The sequence below is a fragment of the Phaethon aethereus genome (genome assembly GCF_964289735.1).
Source record: "Phaethon aethereus genome assembly, chromosome: 7".
In the NCBI taxonomy this organism is placed as follows: Eukaryota; Metazoa; Chordata; class Aves; order Phaethontiformes; family Phaethontidae; genus Phaethon; species Phaethon aethereus.
Window position 1 is genome coordinate 2,715,303 of NC_138583.1, and position 21,573 is coordinate 2,736,875.

Genomic DNA, 21,573 nt, shown 5'->3' on the forward strand with positions numbered 1-21,573 from the left:
CATAAAGATGCCTGTGCCATACTATTCTATACAGTGAATGCAAACAGGTTTTTGTACTGAAATTCTGAGACTTACAATGCTACCATAATTATATATCTAAGTAATTATGCTTTCACTCATTCTGAATGCTACAGTTTCTTCAATTCATGATTGATTTTTTTCCACTTCTGCTATAATGGATTTTAGAACCATATGGCTTTCTTTACCCTTCAGACTTTGGCACTGGCCAGTTTTTAGAGAGTCAGCGTGCTTGGGGAAAGAAGGGAGCTTTACGGTGGTGTGGAGGTGTTACAGGAAATACCTGTTCTTTTTTTTACATTTACCCTCAACTTTCTCTGTGATGAAATACAGCATGAGCTTTTAACTACAAGTCCATTCTCTTTGCTGTAAAAACCTGCAGCCAGCTATGATGTGGTTCTACTTTTACCCGTGGAACTTCTAACACAGGTAGGAACATACCAAGTATCATCTGTAACTTAACTTAAGCCTCTAACACATCATAATCTCCATTTATTTTTCAAGCTGGCATTCTTTACAAAAGATCCAAGAATTTTTAGGCCACCTTTAATCAACTTGAAACGCCACTGAGTTTATCTGGATATATTAGCAATGCCCAAGAAAAACAGAATTAGTTGTAACAATACCTGCGTAAATACATGATATTCTGGATTTGGTCTTTTTCACAAGAACATTTGAAAAAAAAGTTTGTTGCGTTTGGTAAAACATGACAAGAGCACAGGACCAATGTTATTTTCAGACACATACAATTTTTGCTGGGTCAGTGCTCGGATTTAAAAAAAGCCTTTAAACAAACAGTCAGCAGTCTAGGCATTTATAGACAATAAACATAAATACATAATGGCACAGTGTAACAAACTGATTATGATGCTGGGGACAAATTATCCCAACAGCTTTTAGCAGTTCCTTCCACCTTCAGTTCTGGTTTACCGCTGCTCATCCTTCCCAAGTACTTAAAGGTTTGGAAGAAAAGTCTGGAATTTTCTTTTATCTGATTTTGTTTGGAAAACATACTGTCATTCTTTTTAAAATCAATCAGTGGCATCTAATAAGATTTTCCTTCAAGAAAAGTAATAAAAAAGAACAGGATCAGGCTAACTGAATCAGCAGGGAGTTGACAAGCGGGCACATCGGAGAGAAAAATGGGAAGAATATCCAAATATATTGAATGCAATCATACATGCACCATTTGTGAATCAGAGAGTACAATTTCTGCTCCACAATAAAAAAATTGAATTTTAAGGTTCAACTTAATAAAACCCCAAATTCTATTGGTACTACTAGGTTTCACATGGTTTTAACTTGAAAGATGAGAAAAATAGTTTACTTTTTTGTTTGAAAAGAAAAAAAGGAACTGCACACACTCTTGAATGTATTTGCATTTTAGGGGGTTTGTACAGCTCTGGTTCTGAAGGCTGGAAAGAGCCTTTAAGTAAGAGCCATATTAATCAAGTCCCTGACATAAATTTCACATTTTGACTCCGTCAGTGGGGGTTTTGTGGGTTGCTTTCATTTTCTTTGGCTTGTGAGTTAGAGCAATTCATTGAGACCACGCCAGACAGCTACAGTGGGGCTCACACCCAAAATCTCAATTACCTTAAATCTCAGATTTGCTTTTCCTATCCCGGTAAACATAAACAAACACAAATGAGTAATTCTACCCAGCACTACATTACTAGGGATAAGAAGTGTTACAGTTCATAGCAAAAAATAAGGAAATAACCCCTTCAGTACCAATGTAAAAACACCAATATTACCTATATATAATTAAGAAAATGTATCCCCTCCACTTGTTTCCTCACGACTTCAGTCTACTTCTTGCAAAGAACGTCACTGTAAAGTGTCCGTATGTATTCATAATAACGTAAGATATTTGTGAGTTTAGTTAGACTGTTACTAACACTGGAAATCAAATAATTTGACACGGTTGCTTTGGTAAAGCATCTAGTTAGATTCAGGTAAAGCAGCTCAGGTGAATGACCCTGTAGATAGAAAAGTATCACCAAAATGGGAATGGAAAAACAGAATTAGCACTAAGTAACAGGACACAATTTTGTTTCCTAATGCCATATGGATATGCAGACTCGTGTGGGCTGAAGAATTGACCCTATGTTTCCTAGGGTGGCTCTTAAGCCTCACCTCCTGGTAGGGGCTCTTCCTTTTTGCTCTGACTTCAAATGAAACTGAAAAGGCAAACATATTCCAGCACCTGCTTGTCTCCTCAAAGGGCAGTTTGCTGCTTGGCACTTGAGGGAATGCTGAGTCTTTGCCGACGCACAGAGCACTCTTTTGCCACCGCGTCCCTTCTGCCATGTTTTGTGCTGCATACCCTTTTGCTTCACACATGAGAAGAGTTTGTGAGTTTAAATTAAATTAAGAATGGCTGAATTCAATTAGCTCTTTTACACTAAAAATGGAAATGAAGAAAAATTCACATGTTGTTTCTGGTACTTCTGAATATAGTTCAGAACACATGGAGAAGACAATCAATCAATCAAGCTAATACAAAACAAACTTTCATGCACTCCAAGGAGAACTCCTGATCTTTAAAGCACTCCTTCCATGATGCTTACGGTCACTTTTGAGTCAATTTTCCTTTCGGATTCTGATGAACTGCAGCAATGCTGTAACGCTGTGAGAACATATCTCTATTGTAGAAGTGTTTCTCTTCAATGAAATTAGCACAGATGAGAACACTATTTTGTGCTTTTAATCTTTCTTTTTATAAAAATCTAACTTAACCTGACAATATTTCTTTAATGCTGTTAGGAACGAGCATACCACACGACTTTTATGCTGCCTTGAAAAAAGAATCTAAATGAACACATTCTCAGTTGAACACGTCAGGCTTCGTAAGAGAACTGCAATATTCACAATTCCTTTGCTCTCTCTCACATCTTGTAAGTCAACTCAAACGACCAGACCAGGCTTTTAATACATGTTACGGGACATGAGGTAAGCAGCGCTTCTTCCAGACAAAAGCAGCAAACCAGAATATGTTTTTAATTCAGTAAACAAGTCAAGTTTGGCTCATTATCTATTTCTGCCAACCCAAACAACTATTTGTTCGGTCTTTATTGTTGTGTTCACCCACATATGATAATTGTACACGTGGTCAAGTTTCTGCGAGCTCCAAATAAGTCCCAGTAAAGAATCAAATTAACTCTGTTCACAGCCATCTGGGGCCAAAATATAGACGCAGCGATTATATTCTAGCAGCTCTTGGTTTACGGTCTTTCTGTGAGCATACACGGATTTACAAATTAATGTCTATGAGGAGAAAAGAAAACAAACGGCAAACCCCAAACTTACGTCTCTGTCCAGAATTCGGCCAGTGCTATTTAGGTATAACATCTGGCTGATAGGATCGAGGATCACCCAGTAATCTACGTTGTCCTTTAAGGAGAGTTCAATGGTGGGGTCCGGCCCTCCTGCTGTCCCTTTGATCAGCATATTGTCAACCAGGATAGTGCCTGCAAAAACACGAGGCAGAAATTTGCATGTGCATCTCCATTTTTATATATTTTCATAACAACTGCAACACTAGAAGTACTGTTTTCTAACTAGGGTTTCTGGTATTTTATGTTTCGGGTGACGTTTGAAAAGTCTGAACCTTATTATCTGTAATGAAAAACTGCCTCTGACGCTTGAAGCTATTTCAGACAAATACCACAAGATGCACTTGCAACGCACAATAATTTAAGTTGACGATGAGACCCATCATATACAGAGATCTATTTAACATTATGAGTTTTTTCTCCATTGAACAATCATCACCCAATCTCACCTTAAACAAATGAAAGCACTGAAATAACAACCAAAACCGGAATAAATCTTCTACAGCAAGAGTGACACATCGAGGGGCAGGGGGGAGAGAAAGAACAGTTACATAAAGCTCTCCAGGAAAAAAGAGTTTTTATACCTTGAGTTGCTCTGCAACCGAAAACTACATTGCAGCATAAAGACGTGAAAACTATGTCTACCAAGCCACAGGTAGCACTTAATTAGGACCAGCAATCTATTCAACATATATAACACGCCTTTTTTTTTTTTTCTTTTCTTGTCCCATCCTGTCAAAGTCTTGCCTAACAGCTCTATTAGTCAGTTCACAGTACCCACGATGTACCTAATTTCCTGCGTAAGACACTCCAACTTACTTTCCAAATGTCAAGCATTACCAACAACCCTAGACGTTGCACTCCGATGCCTCAGATTTGCACACAGAGTATTTATACACACTTCTCTAAGACCTCATTTCTCTGAAAAATTAACACTACCCAGTTTTCTTCACACTGAAATATTAAAGAAAATGATCTCTGTTGAAGTTCATCAACAGATACGAAGAAAATCTGTGAACGTCACTAGCTGCAGAACATTTAAATTAATTAAAAATATTTATCACATAGCATTCTGTATTAAGGGCCCAAATAAATTATTCCAAGTGCAGAGTAAAGTTTCCTTACACCTTCACTTTATAACAGCAGCGACACTGTATAAATCTATTGATCTGGGGGGAGCCATTCAGAGTTGGGCCAATGCTTTTTCTGGATAAAACAGTAGAACTAATTACTGGTCTTAAGCCCACCAAACGGGTTTGCAGTGCTAGTGAAGAAAACACCACAATAAGGTTGTTTTTTTTCAAACGTTTATTTTGAAACTACTTTTTATAACACAAAAGAGATGACGGGAAGAAATACTGCCAAACATCCCTAAACTTTGCACTGAAGACTTGTCTCAAGTTAAAGGAGCAATACCCTTTTAGGCCCGTGAGAAACACAGCTACTACCCATGTGTTTTATGGCTATCAACACAATTTCTTGTGCAATACCATCTGTATGATTACACTCTGACCCAATAACATGAACTGGCATACAGCTGTCAGGAGACCACTACTAATTTTAATGGAAAGAGGATTTCACCAGGGAAAACAAGCTGATTACAACCCCGTGGCAGTTCAAAAGCTTTATGTTTAGTTACCAATTTCTCTAAAATCCATAAAAACCACCAGCTTCTGTGTATTGTCCTCATTATTGTGCCTCGATGATGCAAAGAAAGGTCAGCAATCCAGATGTGAGGACACCTGAACAAAAGGTCCCCCGAGAAAAGCCTCCCTCAAAAAACCTGCCCAAGATAACCATCACCACAATCACCCTAACGGCTTCGGTTGTTTTGATATTTTCCAGTCATCTTGTTCAGACCTGAAGGCAAAGCCTAAGTTCCGGCTACATCTTCACCAGCATTAATCCCAACAGAAGGCTCTACACCTCCATTCGAACGGCTCTCGAGGGAAATAAAAATCTGCCATTTCCATACAGCACTGGGCGTTTCGGCAAGGACTACCTGTGCAGAGCAAACTTGTAAGGTGGTGGTTTACAGAAAATACTATATGTACAAATTCTTGCTGGGAAAAGGAGGAGCTTAAGGGATGGAAGAATTAGGGTAACCAAATGACAGAGAAAAAGTAGTGAAAGTAGCAGAAAAATATACTGCAAGGGATAATTAGGAAATAGCGGAGGGAAAAAGCAGCAGCACCTTCTGTCTTCTCTCGCATGTTGAAGATTAGTAAATCCATGAGGAGCCAAGGGGCATCACAGCACAAGTTCCAAGAACGCAGAGCTACCACAGCTGCCCACCAATGCAACATTTTCAGATGCTTAAGCAATCATGACACATAAAGAGGGTTTATCTGTCTCCTCAGAAAAGTGTTTACAAAAATATTGTCCTACAATAAAAACTAGTCCCTGGTTTCTAAAAAACTCCAGATTATGAAGATTATCTAACTTGAATGAAGAGACAGTAGCAAGAGACATTACTTTTGGTCTTCGCAGTCATGCTGCCCATAGAGAAATGCAGCATGCACAACGCTCCAGGACTTAGACCGATAACCGTGGCAGAGCTCTGATCGCCAACAGAATAGTCTGCGGGACCATGACCCTGTGAAGGTAGCGATCACCCTTCCATGAACTGCATGCAAGTAATCAGAGAAGAAAATATATACCTCAAAGGCATATATAAATTCATCATGGCACAGTGTGCATTTGGAAGTGACAAGGTACAAGGGCCTTAATAGCAGAAGCACTTTACGCATGTTAAGGATGGGGAAAAAAAAAAAAAAAAGGAGAGTATAATTTTAGACTGCAACATTTACATACAGAGGAAAATGCTGCACAAGTCAACATCAACAGTGGTTCTAACTGTGTCCTTAACAGTGACATACACCAAATATTTTACTACCTGGCATTTACAGGCAGCTTTGGTTCGGCATGGGCTACGTTTGTTGCTCTTTGTCCAAGGAGGCTTCGTCCTCCCTCGTCTGTTTCTAGAAGATTGACTTCTGCCAAACACAGCCTTCTGCAAGGGCTAAAGAGCTCAAACAACTTCAATTTTTAATGAACCTGAGAATAAATGACTGCAATTACATACCTAAAAAAAAATAAATGTAATCAACTTAAAATCTTGATGACACATTTCGTACAGTCTCTAGTAAACCACTGCTACTTAACTAGACCTCACTGCTTTGAATTCTGCATCTCATTTGACTTTCCTCTGTTGCACTCTGTAACCGCTATGTGCTTGATTTAACAAAGCACTTGCGTTTGTTTAGATACAGTGATTCTTTTGGTCTTAAAAATGGACTGTTTTTTCTTCAGATATTCATGAGGCACTTGCACCCTCGAATCTTCAAGAGGCAGCAGTTCGCAAATAAGCCTTTTAACAGCCATCCTTAAAGTACCCTTCTAATTTACAAATAATCTAACGTTGTGGTTTGGGGTTTTTTTCCCCCCCCTTTAGATATCTATCATTTTGTTCCTTATACCCTGCCTCTGTCCTTGGCCTAAAATGCCAGGGAGGTAAGCTACTAACAATAAATCTCAACAGACCCAGTTCGATGTGACTGCATCAACAGTTTGCCCATTAACTCTCTGTACATGCGAGCACAAAAGCAAACACATCCCTTGATATTTGCAACGTGTTAGTACGGTAAAAGTTTAGGCAATTTGCTTTACGTAATTTTTTGCACAAACAGAAGCTCAAACAACTTTCTGCTCTAGCAGAAGTGAAATCTTTTACCTTGTTATAAAAGTTACATTCCTTCTTCTGTAATTACATTGCAAGTTCTACTTTAGAGTACTGGGGACAACGACAGGTTGGCCAAAGTCCGCTGAGGGCACCTGAACAGGATGCTGCCACTCACAGCGAGGAGAGAAGCAGTCCATGTAGATGCACGTTTCCTGTAACCAACTTCTGGGAAGTGACACTCAAATGCCCAAATGTTCGACAGCATTTCAGCACTGCTCCCTGCACTTCTGTCCTGTGCGCACAAGCCATTGAAAAGGGCACCAGGGACTATCATTAGTGATATTTTTCCCAGCTAACTAAAAAAAGACTGACCTGAAAGTTAGATTGCATATCAACACAAGTGGATTTTAAGAACATCTTGTATGGACACCACAGTTTGGCTGCTTTTCCACCTTCACTGAAGCCTGACTGATGACCGAGACGTCTTGTGGAAAGACCACATAGATTTTTCAAGGCATTAGTACAGAGTAAGCCTCAAGGAATCGGTGTCAAGCAAGTTGTTGGCTAAAAAACAACAAAAAAGCCAGAAACCAACAGACTGTACAAGAGAGGAAAGATCTATTATTTTCAGGTGTATTACTAATTTTCTGAAAGGAATGACATTTACTCGAAAATGTTATCTGAGCTTGCTGGGAATTATTCGACAAGTAGCTACAAAACAAGACAACAAAAATGAAAATTATAAGGCACTGTAAACATTGTAACACTAGTTCTACACTAGACTATTCCTTTGTGAGGAATCCAGAAGCTGAAAATCTTCATTAGACTGAAATAACAAGGAAGGGTTTGCTTCTACAGGTCAGTCTCCGCAGAAGGTGATCTTTCTGTGGGAAAGGGCTCAGGTGCAAAAGCCATGAAATACGGAATTTGCAGTTTAAGCTTTACTAAAGACAGCAGACCCGCAGCGCTCAGTGAGGCCTCACTTATTAAATGACTTAACATATCTTGGGATTTAGCTGAATGTTTCAGTGGAACCCTTTTTAAAAGAGTCAGTGAATTATGACTGGTCTGGGAATAACCCTCACGCTGGCACACGCATCAGAAAACAGGATCTAGCAGAATGAAACCCGCGGCAATTTACTTTTGGGAGTTAAAAGGCATTTGCATCAGTCGCCTAAATGCAAGAATTACAAAACAACGGGGTTGTTTACTTCCACGAGTAATATTTCAAATTTAAAAATTGAACTCATAGCTGGAGGAAAGCATCATATTCTTCCTACTTGAGGGAATAACTAAAAGGACGAAAGAGAGCCAGGAGCGGGCTTTCTCTTCCTGCAGTCGCTGAGCTCAAGGCATGTGGAGCACATCCCACATCCCCACTGATGCTACCAAAGGGGTGCCCCAGGCACAGGCTCACCTTCACCCCTGATAGCGGGACCAAGGACTTGACACATCATGGATGGACAGTCCCAGGGACGCTGAAGAGGTACACCTAACTGCAACCAATTCAGCTGTGTTTCTGCAGAAACACAAAATCCAAATTGGACAGATCTTACCCTCAGCGAAGCTCTCGTACACAACAACAGCATGTAGCCTCCCACATGCGCGGTACTGGATGGGCTGTGTTCAGAACCGAAAATTGTGAGAGATCCCAGAAGCACCTGAGTGCTCACAAGCTACAGGACTGAAGCCGAAGCGTGTGTGCAGTCAAGGCAGAAGTATAGCCCTGAAGTTTATCATCCAAATGTACATATCCTTCCTTTGAAAACAGGCTAAAACCTGTTATTCTTACTTTCAAAGTTGATGAAAAAACAAAACCACCTGCAACAGCATGATTACCTCCAATACTGCAAAATTACATTAGCAGCTACTTCACCTGTATAATGTACAAAAAGGCTAAATATAATTAAAAAAATCATATTCTGCTGTTCACACAGAACATATTTTTTAATTCAGCATATTAATCAAGTCTGTATAACAACTCCAAATACCATACCAGTGAATTTACATTATACATACATGGTGTTTCCTACTCTGGAACACCAACTACGAATTTTTCCGCCAGTGCTATTTAGCGTGGGAGAATTATGCGTGGCACGCGTCTGGAAGAAGTGACTTTAGGAAAGAATCAGGTATCTGACGCACTGTATCCACAGAGGCACGGCATGTTACGCAAGCAACATGACATACTCACTTGTCCACAAGACAAGTGGTAAGAAAAAATGGTACTTAAAAGGCGTATATACACATACACACACACACAGTCTCTAACTCTTCGAGCTGCAGTAAGGGCAAATACCCATAGCTGTCAATAGACGGAAGAAAACTCATCGCTACTGTGCTCTGAAGTGATGGGGTTTTTGCACACCTCGTGTATTAAGAAATGAAAACCAACCGAGCAAGGATAGTGACAATAGAAAGCCTAATGAAATGAGAAATTCCCGCTTTGTAAAGAGCCGTTGAAGTTAGCACCTCCGGACAGCAGCAAGCTGGCAAGCTGAGACTTGGTGGTAGCGGTGGTGGCGAGTGGCCACCGGGCTGATATCCAGGTAGAGGCATTCGCTGGAGCTGGGAAACCCGACATCAGACAGAGCAAGTGGTCAAAAACCTTCTGCCAAAGGGCAAACGTTTCCATTGGTGCTCTGCACACGTTGTCTTCTGTTGGTCAAGTTGAAGAAACCAAAGCTGGCAGAGGGAGGTCAGAGATTCAGGAAGGTCTCCATATGCCAGTCCCACCTCTATCTGCTCAGGACCACCGAGGAACTGCTGCGGAACCCGAGGTTCCATCTGCATGCACCCAATAGCTTCTCCTCTGCTCGGTGTCTCCTGAACATTTGCAATACACCAGGTTTCTTTCAAACAGAGCGAACGTGCATTAAAAAAAACCACTCCTCTATCTCCGTACTGCTTTCCTCTGTCTCACTGATCATAAAGCAATTTGAAAATGAGGATTATTTTCTTATGGAAAAGCATTAGATGGATCAGTTGAAACGGTGGTTGCTTTTTTTGATAGTCTACAGAGTTTTCATTGTTAAACCTGGATCGTAAACTTCTTTTTCTACATTTCAAGGTGTATGCCTATAGCATAGGATGGATTAAATAGCGATAAATTAGAAGTTAATGGAAAATGAAAACTTTACTGCAGAAGTAAATTCTTGCCATTATCATGAACTTAGACGCGTGCTGCAGGTTCATACACAAATATATCTTCTACAAAGCCACCTCCTGGATTACATTTTTCCTATTCTCTGTCCTCCCATCATCAGTAGGGGTCTCTGAGGAATTTCCAAGGTTGTTTCAAGATTGTTTTCCTGCCGTCCTGCCCGTCTTCTCCCGTCATGCTCTGCGTGCAGCCACAGCCTCCAAGTGATGACAGAGCATAGCTAAAACCAGCCCATTATTGTGGCCAAACCAGGAGTTACAAATTCAGATTTGAGGCTTTTATTCCTAGTCCTCCCACATGGGAGGACTTATGCCTTCCCACCTTGAGCCGCTCTAAGAATTTACGTATTGTGAGGAAAAGGTCTGTCCTTAAGGTGTCATACAGTACCAGTCTGGGTCCACTGTAAGTGAAGGTGACCCATTTTCTTGTCTTCGTGCTTCCCAGGCAGCATGAAGACAGAGACCTAGCACTAACGACTCCTGGCCCAGGCTGAAAGGACGCAGCAAGATGATGGAAGATATTTCAGAGGCAGCTCCCGACCGGGGAAAGGCAGCAGCACTGGGATTGCCGTCAGTTCAGAGCCTGTCCTGTGGGACATGAAGAATCATGGTCCTTCCTCCCCACCTTCCCTCCAGTCACAAAGAATCGGACCAGAGTCCCATTACGCCGTAGAAGCACCACCTCAGTACCTCACACGCACGACTCGTACGTGACTGAAAAATTTGACCCACGGCATTTACACCACATCAAAACAACTAAGGATGAAAAGAAACCAGAGAGGAAAGCACGATGGTCAAATGCTAACTACTAAATTCACTACGTATTCGGTACTTACCTTCCTAGGTGTATAAACCCAGATTAATTCTTTTTGTTAACACCCCCCCTACCCACCATTTTAAGAGGACGAGCAAGAGGCAAACAGATAAAGAGTGACTGTGGAAAGACAGAGATGGATGCCCAGGAGAAAGCAGAGGGCAAAGAGGAAGCAGTGAAGCAGAGAGTTTGAGTCACAGAGCAGCACCGAGAGGAGCAGAGATTTTAAAAAACCCAGAGGACAGAGCAGGGACACAGGAAAAAAGAATTCAGGCTGTAGAGACTATGCTGTCCTAACACCAATACTGCTAAGGACTTGGGAGGCCAGGGGCCTGGCTGGGGACAAAGTTTACAAGTTGCAAATGTTCTCTAAGTCCCAGGTCATACATTATTCTGCACAAAGCCCCATCCCATAAAATTCTGACAGCAAAGGAGCACCTCAGACAAAAACAAGCACCCCATCCTTCCTTGCATAGTTAAGAGAAAAAACTCAAAACAATGCATTCTGAGGGCTTAAACAGGAAAACATGAAAACAAGCTTTTCAGAAATCCTTTTTCAAAAACAGCGGGTTTTTTTAATGCTCAAGGTTGCAGCAGCGGGATAATTGCTGGGTTCACAGAAGGGTCTTCTTATTCCTCCTTTCACGTTTCACGGGGGGGGAAGGTCACCACCAGGCCCCATGCTAAAACCACTGACACATTGCTCTTGTATTCTCTTTCTGCAGGTGTTTCTAACAAAAAGCCTCTTAGTGCTGCGAAACCTAAATTAAGCAGGGAAAGCATGCAGCGTCCAAGGACGGACTCGAGTTCGTCGATTTTTAACATACCATTATTTTATTTCTCCATGCCTCAACAAAACCCAGTCCTTCTACCAAAAGATTAACTGTATTTCTTGGCTCTCAAGAGACAACATTTCTCCACCACACTGTGACAGACTACACAGAGCAAAATCCAGAGTCCTGCTCCCAATTATTATAGCAGTGATCTAAGGTAAATGGGAAAGGGGTGTAGCTCCCTCCCCCAGAGTACCAGAGCCACAGCTACACCGGCTGCTTCCTACCCCCCTCCTCCCGTGGCCACATACATGAGGCCTTTAACCAAAAGAGGAGTTAGCAGAAGGACCCTTCTTTCCAACATTTCATTTCTCTTCCTGTACCCAGCTGACGAGACGCACTCTGCTGGGCCTGCCCACCCACATCACCGGCAGCGGCACATCCCCATCACCTCCCTTCCCTCCAAAGCTTTCCGCTTCTCACGTTTTGCCCTCCCTTTCACTCAGCACGGGGGTCGGGAGCCAACATCATTCAACAGAGCCTCTAAACAGCACAGGCACCTTTTCGCTACGTTTAGCAGTATTTTTACAACATGGGACCAGAGGAATGCCTTTATGGGATCAGACTAAGTCCTTTCCGAGATGCCCAACGATACTCCGCATTGGAAGCGGCAAAGCGAAACAAGTCTGCAAGAGGTGGGTGAGAACTGCATGTCCTTCTCCTACAGGGATCATTTTTTCCTATTTCAGCCTTCAAAAACTTCTCCTCCTGGGAGAATGCGCTAAGTTCCTTAACATTTGCCGACTCTTTTGAACCCACTAACTCTGAATGGTACAGAAGGCAAATGCAACCACTCTCTTCAAAATGTACCTAAAAGGTTTAAACTGAATTGCTACTAAAAATGCAACCCCTATAAAACATAACTTACAACGCATGTTTTTTAAAGATGAAAACATTTCAGTTACACTTCATCAGACTATTATTTTCTTTTTCAATGTATAATTGCATATGCAAACACCTGTACAAGGTCAGACCAATGACCCATCTAGCCTGGTATCCTGCTTGCAGCAGAGGCCAACAGGCAATGCTCAGGACAGATCTAGATCTCACAGTGACTTATCGCTCCCCTCCTCCACATGCTCCTCGGCTCCAGATCTCCCTTGTCCATGGGCTTACTGGCTTCACAGGTAAAAAAAGACATTGGAGGTATTTACAAACCACTCAGGCTTTTCTTCAAAAGCTTCTAAAAGCTTACAACTGCATACACTGAGACGGTATCAATCATATTTTCCTCAAGGGACTATTTCTAAATAGCTAACTACGCATACGTTCAAACCATATCGACCTGCTAACTGAGGAAAAACTAATATTCTGACATCTCTCCAAGTCAGCAGATGTGGATATGCAGAGCACAGAAATTCTCCAGACGGCTGCAGGGGAGGTCAGTGTTGCTGGCTGTGGGGCAGCCAGGAGGACCCCCCCGAGCCCAGGGGCTTTTAGCAGCCTCCCCGGCCCACCGACCGCCTGCTCATCTGCCAACTAGGCTGTTGAGTCTCTGACAACCCCACGAGGACAAAATGTCTACCAAAATAAAATTCTGAAAGAAACTGAATTGTGGGATTCCTCTATTATTTATTTTAGCAAATGGGACCAGAAACAGGATTGCTAAGGTTGACATAAGATCCTCTATTAACTATACAAAAAGCTGCCAATTCTTGAAAAAAAAAATATTCCCAGATCAGTGCTCTCGTGCCAGACAACATGTACAGACATCAAGAAAATGATCATTAAGAAAAATGTTACCTTATCAAGTACCCCCACACACAACAGAAAGGCTATCAGACACACACAAAAAACCAACCCCCCCCCCAACAAACCACAGGCTAAAATTTCTGGGAACATTTAAAAAAGACAACATTCCTCTTCTTACCAGGCAGCGCAGAAGTAATAAAAATGCACACACTACAGCCAGCGGCAAGATAAAAAGTCTTCAGGCTATTCCAGCAAACATTGTTTCTTGACTTGCTTCCCAAAAGACCCTGGCAACAGCAATCCTTAAAGGTGATTTAGATTTAAGGTGCAGCACACGGTAACAAGAAGGGATATGTATAAACAGGCAGAACGCAACCACTTTGAGTTAGGCTTTCCAGGGGTGAAACTATCTGGAATTAGAGAACTTACTCAAGTTACACACCCTTTGAGGAAGGAAGAGCATTAGTGCCATTAACCTTCCATGTAAGCTTTTACCGAACTTCGACAAACTCTTTTGTGAGCAATAAAAATCCAGTGTGGGAATTATCCCTGCAGTTCACCGGGGCAGATGATGAGGGAAAACGCTTTCAGCATGACTAAAGGTGATGTAAAGAGAGCAATGCCACAGAGCAGAAACAAGCACAAACACAATGCCCTCGCCTAAAAGCAAAGCAAATGAACACAGGAACTAGTCAGAGATTGGGAAGAGAAGCGAGACAGTGAAAACGGAGGGCTGGTAGTTGGTAGCCCCGGATTCAGGAACTGGAGTAAGAGTCAGACATACGAGCTCCTCACCTAAACCCAGGAAAGATCATGAGGCTTCTAAGACAAGACCACCTTCAGTGCTGGATGTCTCTAGGAAGACGTCAGACAAACTTTCATCAGCAAAAACCTAACTCACTCTTGGAGCCAGAAGAATGGACTGACAGTTCTTTATTCCATGATCCTGTTATTTTGAGAGACAGAGCAGAAACATCAGCAAGTTTTACTTCATTCACACACTGGACCTCTTCCTGAATTTGGCCCAGTTTATGAAAGTCACAACTAGAAAGTTCTTCTTCGCCTTACTAAACACTCCGAGATGAGGGAGAACCAGTACAGGGAAGCCTTGGAGCACGAGCGGGCACGGGAACGTGAAACTTTACGCAATTTCAGGTTATGGAACGGCAACGTTCTACCACGATTCGCAAGGTAGAAGTTACCCCAAAGGAACAGACCTTTCTTGCCACAGTGCTTAATTCTACAAACTAGCTTTTAGCTTTTTTAGCACTTCTGAGAATAAGCTTATTACACCTTGCCACGTTGAAAACTCTTGGTTTTATTTTAGTACTTTGGGGAAAAAAAAAATATATAAAAACAAAGTTTGTGTATATTCCCAGCCAGAACTGAGCTCCTGGGAACAAAAATTCTCTGATTATGTGCATTGATTATTAAGTTAGGTACCTGCAAACAAAATGATTTGCATTTAAAAGGAGTCATGTTCCCAGGGATATCCAAGCCTTCCCATTTAAATGTATTATCACAAAACCAATCTCATTTCTATTTCAGAGCTGCTCTATTTTATTGAAACCATATTATTAAATATTAATAAACGTTGTATTTACTCTTCATCTGACAAGTAGGTAGCAAGCCAGGACAAAGCAAAAACAATTTTAGCTGCGTGACTACACAGACATCGGTGGAAGCCCAGGACACACATACCAGCTATTTTCTAGCACAACACATTTCAGATTTATTACATCTGTGCAATATGGACAAGCGTTTCATAATTAAGACAGACCCACACATCCCAGACACAGCAAAGTCACCATGAGCACCCAACTAAGTCCCAGTTTTATGCCATGTGCCTGGGAAGTCCCAGCACTAAGGAGTCCAGTCCCAGTTTCCACCTGCTAAACGTTTCTGGGAGGAAACGTGTTCCATACAGCGAACGGGATCAGTGGCTTCCTCGGTCCGCAGCAAGACACGGTATTTTCTCATGACCTTTGCACAGGTCTGCAAAGATCACCTGCAAAACCCTCCCCTCCAGCACCTTCCTTCACAGGACGTCCTCACCTGCAAGCACACCACAGCTTCCATCACCCATTTTTTTTTTCTTCATCCAACCCAAATCTGTGACACTACATTCATCCCAAAAGATCCAAGCACTTTCCTTTAAATTTATGTTCATCTTCTTTAGCTTCAAGCTTTCTCTTCCCAAACTCTTCCTCAAGTTCACAGTTCTATCTCTTTCTTTGAACGCACTCAAACTACATCTGCAACCCATCACAACGAGTGCGAACGTGCCAGATTTTAAAACCAGAAACTGAAACCACCAGCACTTATATAGTGTACCTTGACCAGTCCTTAAACTAGACAGAAATCTGCACGTATAGGTTGAAAGAAATGCAACTTTGAAAAACATTCCTGCTGAGAACTGGAAATGTTACTTAGTGCCGACTGCAATGACTTTTTTTTGAGGCAACTACAGACTGCGTGTGATAACGTTTGTATTTGCAGTCCTGTTTCCTCTCGAGATCCCCGATGGATAATTTTCTGATAACACTGGTTTTAAGTTCCTGGAAATATCCTCTATCTGTCAGGTTTGACAAATGCTGCTACAATACAAACAGGTTTTCATCAGAGATCTGCCTCATTTTTTCCTTTCTTTGTTGCTGGCAACACAAGACAAGGCTCTGGGTGCACCAAGAACAGCAAGGAGCCTGAGCTGACACCTGTGGTGCCACCTTGGACCACCTCAAATGCCAAACTTGACCCCAAAATCCCCCCAGGAGCACAGCAATCTCCAGGGTGAGCCTGTGGCTCCTGACCTTCGGGGCAGGGTGACCAGTGGGAAGGGCTGCAGCTCTTCAGGCTTTTAGGTTCCTCCTGCCAAATGGAGGCACTAGAGAACCTGCAAGTCCCCAAAACTCAACATAGGACGAAACAGCCAAGCTGGAGCAACTGTGGTTTCCTGGCTCCTTCCCTACAGACAAGCCTCAGGATTTTGGGAGATAGATGAGAAGCAAAGGTCCTCTGGTTCATCCCCCTTGACCGATACTTGCTACCTACCTGGGCATCAGCTCCTTTATGCACAAGATACATCTGAAGTGGAGAGTCTGCTTGTTCCGTTTCATTTACATTCTTCTGAGAGGATACCTTATTTCTATTTCCGTTCTACAAAGAACTGAAAAATATCTAATTTTCATTCTGATCCTAGAAAAATTACTTACTTGGAAATACAGATCTTTGTCACTCAGGAAATGCCAAGCTTTGGCTAGGCTTGCCTCTCAGAACAGAAACCCGTATTTCACAATTAACCTAAAACAAATCTCCGGGGCTGTGCAAATAGGGTGAGACTTGAGCTCGCAATACAGGCAAGCAAGATTGATAATGAAGAGGCAGGCGTGTGTGCGGGGGGATGTCTCTGACCAGTGACATTCTAATGCAAACTATTTTATCAAAATGAGTGTTTCAGCATGCAATCCACAGGGACGGAGTGCAGGGCAGCTAGCCATTCATCACACTTTCTCAGAAAGTCCACATATTCAGGTAATCTGTTTTAGAGTTCTTGGGCACATTTCAGAGTGTGTCAGATCACAAATATATATTAAAAGCTAGTTTTGTAAATCCTGTTTGCTTTCCAACTCCTTTAGCCATTACTCAAGCAAGTCAACATAGGGTTTTATTGGTTCTCTGTTTAGAAAAGTCTAATTGAACTTTAAACACTCAAAGACTTATAAATAATGAACCAGATCAATCATTTATTTGGGAACACCATGACCAGGCAATGGTCACTTAAGCTGTGAATTAAATCACTGGAATGTTTTCACCTTTATCTGGAGCCATCCTAGGGCTTGTTTGCATACGCTTCTGAGAGGAGCAGCAGGAGCCTGTAACGCTCTGCTCTATAGTTGAATTACTAAAATTATGAAAGACCTACCTAAACTTTGCTTATGGCTATCTGCGTAATTTTTTTAATATTTCCTAGGCAGCTGCTGTGTGCTGCAATAACCACACGTATCTGTTTTCTCCTTATAAAGAAGGCAAAAAAGGACAACTGACTCATGCTTATACATCCTCTTTATCGGCTCGTGCTACTTTCTGCAGGGAAGTATCCCAAAGAAAAAGAATGAGCACTGCCAGCAAACCTGCATTTTCTTGGTGCACCCTGTTCAGTAACAAAGGCAGAGCGACTGCATCCACTTTTTCCAAAATCTCACCCCACCGCGACTGCTCAGCCCAAGTTTGGCTCTCTTCTCCCAGCTGCAGACGGTGGAAAAGCACTGACAACTGCAGCCTGCGCTTTGAGAAAGGGGAGTAAAAAGGCGAGCGTGTGGGAAACACAGGGAAGAGCCACCTTTGAACATCCTCTAGGCAGAAAAAATTATCACAGACCTGGATTTTTATCTTCAACTAGATTTGGATACAAGCCTTGTTAAACAATCATTCAAACCATACTCTACTCTCGCTACAATATCTGTCCTATTTTTGGAGGCAAAAAGAATCCCTGAGGTACGGAGCGCTACAGAACACGTGTACTGGGCTTTACAAGAGGTAGAGGAAGATGCACCATTTCTTAGAAAACTCCTTATCTATTTAGAAAAGCGGGAGATACAAATTTTTAGAGCACGAAAGAATTTCTTGTGATGCCTCAGCAGTGGCAAATGAAGGAGGAACTACTTGAAATGACAAATGCCAGGAGAGCCTGATAGCAGGACAGAGGAAAAGGAGCTTCTGCCTTTGAAGTTCATGCTTTACTGATAGATAATTGTCTGGTTTTGGAGCAAAGGTGCACTGCTTTCTTTTTTAAATCACATAAGCTTTGTATGTATTACTGCCAAGCATTCCCCTTCTATGAGGGCAGGGAAAGCATTCTCCTTTGTGGAGAGAGAGAAACCCTTTCTTTTCCTGTGAATTGCTTTATTACAGAAATAAAAAGTGTAAGAAAAGGACTTTATTATTCACACAAATCTACAAGGCCATTTGTAACCTACAACTGTGCACAAGCCTTCATGAATTGGGTTGATGTCAGGGAATCAGAATTCTAAATAACTGACAAGAAAGCAGTTAAGAAAAAGAGTTGCACCACCAATTTTGGAGTAGAAAACACACTCGGGAAATTTCGATAGCAAGCAGAAAGAGAGATGGATTATAACGGACAGACCAATACAAGTATCAGTCTAACACCCTTCCACACTATTTCATTCTCGCTACGTTGCAACACGAAAAATCTAGCGAATTTATGTCACTGGTACCAACTCATGGTTACGTTCGCAGACGTACCAATAGAAACCTTAGAAAGCCAGAAATACTTGGCACGACATCCTGCCTAGAAGGATGTCTTTTTTTTTCCCCTCTTTGAGGACATTCAAAAGCAAGTTCTAAGCAGTTCTGCTGCCTCTGCAACCAAGCACTGGCTCCTTCATAACTCAAATCCCAAGTCCTTAATGCCACTAAAATGTCAAATAAAAAAAACCCCCAAACATTTTAAGCAGCAGCACTGCAGTTATCAGAGAGGGGGGAAGCCAAACCTGTGAAAGCCACAATATTCCCCAGAGACAGTCAATTATTTCAGATGTCCCTGACTTGGGTATCAGGGAAGCAGCAAGCACGTATCCAGCTTACGAGTGTAACACAAGGATCAGGTTTTAACCTTTTCGGCACTTACCTTGCAAATGATAATTGATTTTTTTTCCCCTTCAGATAGACCTGTTCCTTTTCCAGAGGGAAATCACATTCGCTAAAAGGCTGTCTGAACAGGTCTTAGCATAAAAAAAGTCAGAGTGAACTGAAAACAAACATTTGGAGGAGGCTGTCTAGAGAGCTAGTGGCATTTCGTTTTGCTTGTTATCTGATAAGTCTCTTAAAAAAGAAAAGCCAAGTTAGAATAAAATATTAGACTTGTGATTAACTAAGTTTTTGCTGTTCTATGGCATGCCCTATGGAAATGAAAACCTCAGGCATTTGCTTTATCGAACAGTTGCAGCAAATCCTAAAAGGAAAAGAAAAAGCCTCGGCATGTAATGAAGTAAAAAACATTCACTGAAATGATAAAACATATTAATGATTACATGCATGCGCAATCGGTACCACGCGACTTGAGCAACAGCCAAACTTCTTGCTATAATACTGCCGAGAACCTCGCAATATTTAACCATCTGAGCTTACTTCTTAATAAAACAAGAGTGTTGTCTTAAGATGGTAATTTTTCAACGACAAAACCCGCTGAAAATAAATCTCTTGCTCCTTTTGAAGATTCTTGCACCTTTTAATAGCTCTAGATTACCTTCTTCAGAGCAGGAAGTTGAAATGAAGCAAAGTGTTGAAGCCCGTGAGGGATGTGCCTTTTGTCACCCTGCGTGAATTTGCCCACGTGCAAGCTGCTGAATAAAGCACAATCCACACACGTTCAGAACAGGACTTGGGAATTCAGAAACTAGAGTATGAGAAAAGGCCATCATCTCTGAGCACGCCGGTACCTCGTCCCGCGCCCCAGGGCAGCTTGCTCACGCACCAGCCCCCAACTCGGTGGCACATCATCCACCATCTCCCTGCATCGTCCGCTTGGGATCGCAGCGGGAAACCTCCAGGAGAACAGAGCTTCTCTAGGAACAAAAACTAGACAGGATTGGGACACCATTCCAGAGACCAAGTCCAGGAAGGAAGCCAGAAGAAAAATCTGAACCTGGTCGCGTACAAAATCCTTCTACTAGAAGGCCGAGAGCAGGATTCCCGTGTCTCCCCGTTTCCCTGCCGCCAGGATGCTCCTGTGACACCGATCCACAAAAACATCCACCTCATTCCTCCGCTCCCACCGGCCCACACCGAGGCGGCGCCAGCCACGCGATTGCTGGCTCCTGCGCAGCCGATCTAGACGTTCCACGTGGATGACAAGCAACCACGCTGTGCAAACGCTGCCTCGTGATGCAACGTCCAATAGCTTTCCCAGAACACACACACAAAAAGCATTATGGAAGTCACACCTAATAAAACCCTTTTTGTTGTTTGTTTTGGGGTTTTTTGTGGGTTTTTGTTTGTTTTGGTTTGTTGGGGTTTTTTTAAGCATAATTTTTTGGACAATTCATGTCTGAGGCACTCAAGCTGACCGATGGATTCAGCTATCAAGACAGCTGAAGCACCCGACTTCACTCAACTTAACTGGGGCCATTTAACAAACAAATGCTCAAGGTCACAGTGTTACTCAAGCTTTGGTGGTAGCTTAAAATGGCACGATGGAAGCTAAAAACTGACTTTTCAGGATGCCGATTTATTTTTAAAATGAAATAAAGCACAATATGATCCAGTCTTTTCCCATGAAAACTTTTACTACGTGATTTTTGTTTTAATTCTATGCTAATCTGGAGGCTACGGTAGCCAGTAAGTGCTTGGGATGAGGGGGATTTCAACTAATTCTTTGCCGTAGCGTACAACACAGAAAACTACAGCAGTTTGAACTGCGTAATTTTACGCCCTATTTCTACCACTAAAAGTTTGAATGGGGAGTACCTTAAAGTTGCTTTGACAGTTTTGTCAACTTATTTACCTATTTTTTTCGCTTATGCAGCCACAAGCTTGTGAGGCAAGACCACCACCTGAATGCCTCTGATTTCCAGGAGGTGCTTCCAGTCAGCTTTTCAGCCACCGGGACCGCGCAAGCTGCCCTTTCTACAGAAGGGAATTAAGAGGCAATGGAAGAGTGAATGGCATTCAGCACTCGCTCCCAAATGCTGATCCTTCACAATTATTCAAAAACTTCCATGTTTTCTTACTTCTTTTCTTTACATCATTTTTTTTCTCCGTGTCTCAAGGTACAGTGGAATAGTGTTTCTGGGCTATCTCATCTGGTAATTTCCCAGAATCGTTCCTTTTGCAAAAGCCAGGTATTTAATACATGTGAAAGACGTTTTATTGATGGTTTTGCCATACAGTTGGTTGCTGCACTAATCAGAGGAGCAATCTGTGCCTCTGGATAGGAACAGAACCTGAGCCCTATGACTGCAAATAAACGCAACGTTCTAAAAGACAAACTGTTTGTAAAGAAGGGCCACAGGA

At 42.1% G+C, this 21,573-nt stretch overlaps 1 protein-coding gene across 4 annotated transcripts in view; it reads right to left on the bottom strand.

The window, feature by feature from the left end:
- Positions 1-21,573, bottom strand: part of PCDH15 (protocadherin related 15) — a gene marked incomplete at its 3' end in the record, with an annotated part of 380,126 nt that overhangs the window by 273,699 nt on the left and 84,854 nt on the right. For all 4 annotated transcript variants that reach the window (XM_082002568.1, XM_082002565.1, XM_082002567.1 and 1 more), the window contains one exon: positions 3,331-3,491. In XM_082002568.1, coding sequence (XP_081858694.1) covers positions 3,331-3,491 — 161 coding nt within the window. The remainder of the gene's footprint in view (positions 1-3,330; positions 3,492-21,573) is intronic.